Genomic DNA, 5,352 nt, shown 5'->3' with positions numbered 1-5,352 from the left:
CAAAAATCTGAAATAAAAAATGGGGGTCACCATTCTCGTTTTTGATTTATCTTGAAAAAACATCCCAAAAAAGTCGAAAACTGACACTTTTCTGAGTAGAGACTGGGGCGAGTTTCAAAAAAAGAGAAAAAAAGTGAAAATTGCTTTTGAACATGTTTCTTATTTAGTTTCCGAAAGAAAAATGCCTAGACTTTGTTAGTTCCATGCTTTTAGCGGCATGCGCAGAAAAATGCGCAGTGCAAAACAAGGGAATTACCTTAATGCCGACGTGCGAGGTAACTAACAAACTTAGTTCTCAATTCACTAGGTTTTCGCAAACTTTGAATAGACCGAACGAATAACGTTTTAGTTGGAGGACATGCAAAGGATCCTTTCCTCTTGAGACTTGTAGCGATGATGACGTGTTCATCACTCAAAATGCGTTTAGAAACATTTCTTTGCCCGACTTCGATATTGCCGATTTATTAGACTTGGAGTTACCTTCTTGTACTACGATAGATACCGATGACAATTCTTCAGAAGGGAAAAGCAAGAGAAACATTACAGTGGTTTCTGATGTTGAACTTGCCAAAAGAAACGAAGCTAGGATTCCAGAGGGAACAAAATGGAGCACAGGTAGATGTGCTCGTACTTGGATCGAATGGGCCAAGGAGCGGAGAAGCACCAATGCCACTATTGATGGATTGCAAGCATTCTCAAGAGAGTCCAAAGACAAAAGCATGGCGGCCATTGTGGTACCGTTAACAATGGGTGCTAATGAGAAATCTTTTGTTAAATGGCACCAAAATGGCCGCGATGACGTAACGTGCAATTGAAGAATTACTTCTGATTTATATACGGTGGTCAATTCCAATGTATTGACTTTAAGTAACGAAGAACTTAATTATTGGCTCAGTAAGTTCGTAGTAGAGGTGAGGGAAAAAAACACTTTGTACCAGTTATGCTGTGGTATTCAGAGACACTTAAGAGAAAATGGGCTTCCAGAACTTAACACTGATCTTTGAGAATCCTTTCTTCAAGTTATTTCAAGATTCTCTAGATGCGGAAATGAAGCGGTTGACTTCAGCCGGCGTTGGTGCAGGTGTAAAACAAGCTGAATCTTTCTCAAGATGGTCAAGAAGAAAAACTTTGGGCTTTGGATTTGTTAGGCGTTAACTCTCCTCAAGTGTTGTTGGACACGATGGTCTTTCTGATTGGTAAAAAAATTGCTTTATAAGAAGTGGGAAAGAGCACCATAACCTTCAATTTAATCAGCTCACACTGGTTTCAGCAAAAGACGAGCCAGAAAAACTAGTGTACACCTCTTTTGGAGAAAAGAACAATTTCGGAGGTTAAGCATCGTGCCTACAAGGGTAAAAAAGTGGAGCATTACTCGAACGAAGAAACGCCAGAAAGGTGTTTGTTCTGGTTGTACAAGAAGTACTTGGAGAAATGTCCAAAGTCTGCTTTTGAGGAAAAAAAATTCTATTTTACTCCAAGACGAAAGTGGAGTGTTAAAGATAAAGGTATATTTAATGAATGGAGTTGTTGTGGTTGTCATTCATTTATTGTGATATTTTGACAACTATGTACTTATTTATTAATGAATATTTTTTCGTGTTTGTCAGTACAGTGGTTTACGGCAAATCCAGTCAGGCATAACTCTTTGGGCCAAACCGTTCGAAGGTTATGTCAAAAAGCTGGTATTGAGGGGTATTTTACGAATCACAGATTGCGAGCGACGACAACTACACGTGGGCTTGAAGGTGGCGTTCCGGATAAGTTTATTTTGGAGGGAACCGGACATAGGGACCCAAGATCTTTGCAAAGATATCAACGACCTAGCATTTTTGGTTTGCAATCAATCCCAAGAGAGCACAATAACAAAAGGGATGTCCGCCATGTTGGAAGATATAACAAAAGAATTCATTGAAAAATGTTTTGTCAAATTCTTCCAACATGGTGCCTATGATCCCGGGGGGGTGGGGGGGGGGGGTACTACCACCCCAACTTGGGTAGGGGTGTGCCGCCTGGACCTTGAACCCTGACCCTATCCCAGACCTAAAATTTTGATTTTACATACCCTACCCCAGACTAAAACTAAGAATTGTATACCCTATCCCAGACTAAAAGACGGAAAAGACGGTTTTTCAACAGATTGCAATCAATATTTACTAACGTTTTTATTGTTTTTGTGCCGGCAGAAAGCGTAGCCTATTCGCCAGACAAAAATGACCAAATCGTTAACCCTATCCCAGACTAAAATGATACCCTATCCCAGACAAAATGTCAAAAAATGATACCCTACCCCAGACCAAAAAGCCGAAAAACCATACCCTAGAGTGCTTACACTATGTCCATGAAATAAAATCTAAATAGTTACTACCGAATAGTTTTTATTTAGTGACTATTAGTCACTATCACTCAACTGGAACGGCTTTAGTAACACTACACAAGGGAAACCCAAATACACAAGACAATAGAAAGATAGTTAATAGAGGCAAACTTTATTGTTTCGACATAAAAATCATTGCATTTCATTACAGGGGTTTTCACAAACCCGTGAATATTTTACTCTTACACCGGTCTGATTCTTTTGCTTGTTTGAATCGGACTATACTGAACTCTAAAAAGTAAACTTGGCCGTTTTCATGGGTTTATGAAAATCTCTCTAATTCACTGAATAATATTCCAGGCCTTCCTGTAAAACCTTCTCATAGTTGGTGCATCGATTCCCATGAAAGCGTTCTCGTTTTCTATGAGTCAATAGATAGTCGATGAGGCGCGTAGCGCCGACCTCGTCTAATTATTAAAATTATTATTATAAACGCTTTCATGGGAATCGATGCGCCCCTGCAATGAAATGCAATGATTTTTATGTCGAAACAATAAAGTATGCCTCTATTAAATAAAGTATTATATTTCTATTGTCTTGAGTATTTGGTTTCCCTTGTGTATTGTTACTAAAGCCGTTCCAGTTGAGTGATAGTGACTAATAGTCACTAAATAAAAACTATTAGGTAGTAACTATTTAGATTTTATTTCATGGACATAGTGTAAGCACTCTATAGGGCGGCACATACCCGTATAGCAAATATAGGGGAGTACCCCCCCCCCCCCCCGGGGCTATGACGTCTATTGCAAACGAAGAATAGAGGTGAAACAAGCTATTTCTAAGTGCTTACATATTAGAGGAAAGCCTTTTGCTGAACAGCTCAAGAAAAGGAAAAGCGATGACGATTCAAAGGGAGAGAAAAAGTAATTGCGCTTGGAAGAAACAGAACAAAACCTATCAAGTATCATCTATTTTGAAAACTGCACATTTCATTTCCATTAGATTCAGTTTATCACTTAAATGATACCACGGTACTAGTTACTCTTTTATGAGATTTCATTTGAGTCAGTTCATGTTGGCAGCTGACAATTAAAACTCTACAGAGTTGCAATAGTTTTGTGTTTCAGTAACTTAACTTAGTATATTTGTATTCTTGGTTTGCAATCAATCCCAAGAGAGCACAGTAACAAAAGGGATGTCCACCATGTTGGAAGATATAACAAAAGAATTTATTGAAAAATCTTTTGTCAAATTCTTCCAACATGGCGGCTATGACGTCTATTGCAAATGAAGAATAGTATAAATGATATTCAGCAGGAAAAGTGGGGTTGATGAATTGAATTGAATTGCTCATTATAAATTTACTGGTCTATGAGTGCCCAGGTCACTCCTATATAGCCCGATGAATTTATAATGGGCAATTCAATTCAATTCAATTCATCAACCCCACTTTTCCCTGCTGAATATCAAATCCCTCCCTGGCTTTAAATTTCTCTGTTGTTTATCTGGTCTCTATCATACATCCAGCCCTATGAATAACAAAGAAAACCCAGTGAATTGGGAAATTTTTTTTCTTTTTTTAATTTTAAATGTGAATTTGGAGCTAATAAACATATACATGAATTTAATTATATGGTCCATGGATAAGTGTCCACTGTACAATTAGGTAACCAGTGGGTATACTGTATATAATATACAGTGTGTAAGAAACATTGTATGTGTTAAACATTATACATACATATATGGCCAGTTGTCAATGTTTACATTCTTACAAGATTCTTTTGCCTGCACGGATGTGTGCCCATGCCAAGCACTAATATTTTCTCATACTTTCTCCCATTGAGTTTGACTATCCATTTGGCTGCAAATTTTCCTGAAACTTAATTATTTTTTAGAAGTAATAATAAGCAGTTTTTCTATATATAAATTGATAAAGTCCCCACTAGCCCTACTAAGATTTCCTACCAGAAGGGGGGTATTTACTATTACAAGTATAGCTATTACTATGTTCAGGTACTTTGACCGCCTCCTTTTTATAGACAAAAACAGCACTCTTTTCAGGACAATACTTTGAAATACCAAACAAATCTCTTTCCTTGACGTAATAAATCTCTTTCACATCATCCTGATCCTTTAAGCATTTCTCGTTCCAAAAGCACAATGGTAGCGTGAAAATCCCAATATGGGTCTTGTCTTTGCAATCTGACTCGAGATTGTGGCCGATGTACAAAGATCCTCCAGGTTTGACGACTCGAAGCATTTCTTTTACAGCTTTGCATTGTTTCTCGGGGCTTACGTATGGAAAGGTAAAAAAAGTCATCGAATGATCATAAGAAGCATCTTGGACGAAAGAAAGATCCTCAACTGTCCCAACTTTGAAGTTGTCTTTCATATCGGGAAATATCTCTCTAGCAAACTTTATTGCCCCGGTACTTAGATCAAGACCACCGAGTTTTACATTTTCGTAAGTTTGGTTAAAAGCTGAAAGAAAAGCTCCACAGCCACAACCATTGTCAAAGATCGAGTGCCCGTTTTCAAACCCTAACTGCTCGCCAATCTTTGGAGTCCACTGCAAGTAATCTTCCTCTGTGTAGCTTTTTCCCAAAGCTAAACTCTTTCCTTTTTTGCAGTAAGTATCGACGTAACTTTCCCACTTGAGAGACAGCAGTTTACCTTGTATCCAACTTCCAACATAGTTTCTCTCAAACCAGCTATTTTTTACAAGTTTAACCTTGCGAAACAAGGACGCTTCTTGAAAATCGAGGCGGATTTGACTTCCAACGAAAAGCAACAAAACGGAACCGATTACTAAAGTTAGTAATAGGCATCTTTTTGTACAAAAGCTTATTCGCCTTCCTATTCTTCCATTCCTGTACGCCATTGCTGTAATCTAATGGAGAAAACTATGGAGAAAAGGAAATAACTTACAAAGCAGTGTGTCCACGTTACAAGGTTTACACAGGCTACAGTCCCTCGCTCGGATACAACTGCCGAGCGAGGGACTGTGGAAGAGCATGACTCTGCTGTACACACGCGCA

The 5,352-nt window shown here is 38.4% G+C and overlaps 2 protein-coding genes across 2 annotated transcripts; one reads left to right on the top strand and one right to left on the bottom strand.

The window, feature by feature from the left end:
- Nucleotides 1-1,047: 1,047 nt before the first annotated feature.
- On the top strand, nucleotides 1,048-2,545 carry LOC148911236 (transcriptional regulator QRICH1-like). Its single transcript, XM_089029920.1, is given in 6 exon segments — nucleotides 1,048-1,107; nucleotides 1,109-1,213; nucleotides 1,216-1,331; nucleotides 1,333-1,505; nucleotides 1,608-1,832; nucleotides 2,526-2,545. Coding segments are annotated over 6 exon segments (699 nt in total).
- Nucleotides 2,546-3,871: 1,326 nt separating this feature from the next.
- On the bottom strand, nucleotides 3,872-5,281 carry LOC116293896 (uncharacterized). Its single transcript, XM_031701393.2, has one exon. The coding sequence runs from the start codon at nucleotides 5,193-5,195 to the stop codon at nucleotides 4,266-4,268; it is 930 nt and encodes a 309-aa protein (XP_031557253.2). The 5' UTR covers nucleotides 5,196-5,281; the 3' UTR covers nucleotides 3,872-4,265.
- Nucleotides 5,282-5,352: the final 71 nt, after the last annotated feature.

Source organism: Actinia tenebrosa, unplaced genomic scaffold (assembly GCF_029948245.1).
Source record: "Actinia tenebrosa isolate PJP-AT-01 unplaced genomic scaffold, QUT_ActTen_1.0 PGA_scaffold14__42_contigs__length_11649687, whole genome shotgun sequence".
NCBI classification, from domain to species: Eukaryota; Metazoa; Cnidaria; class Anthozoa; order Actiniaria; family Actiniidae; genus Actinia; species Actinia tenebrosa.
This window is presented reverse-complemented; position numbering and strand designations above follow the sequence as displayed.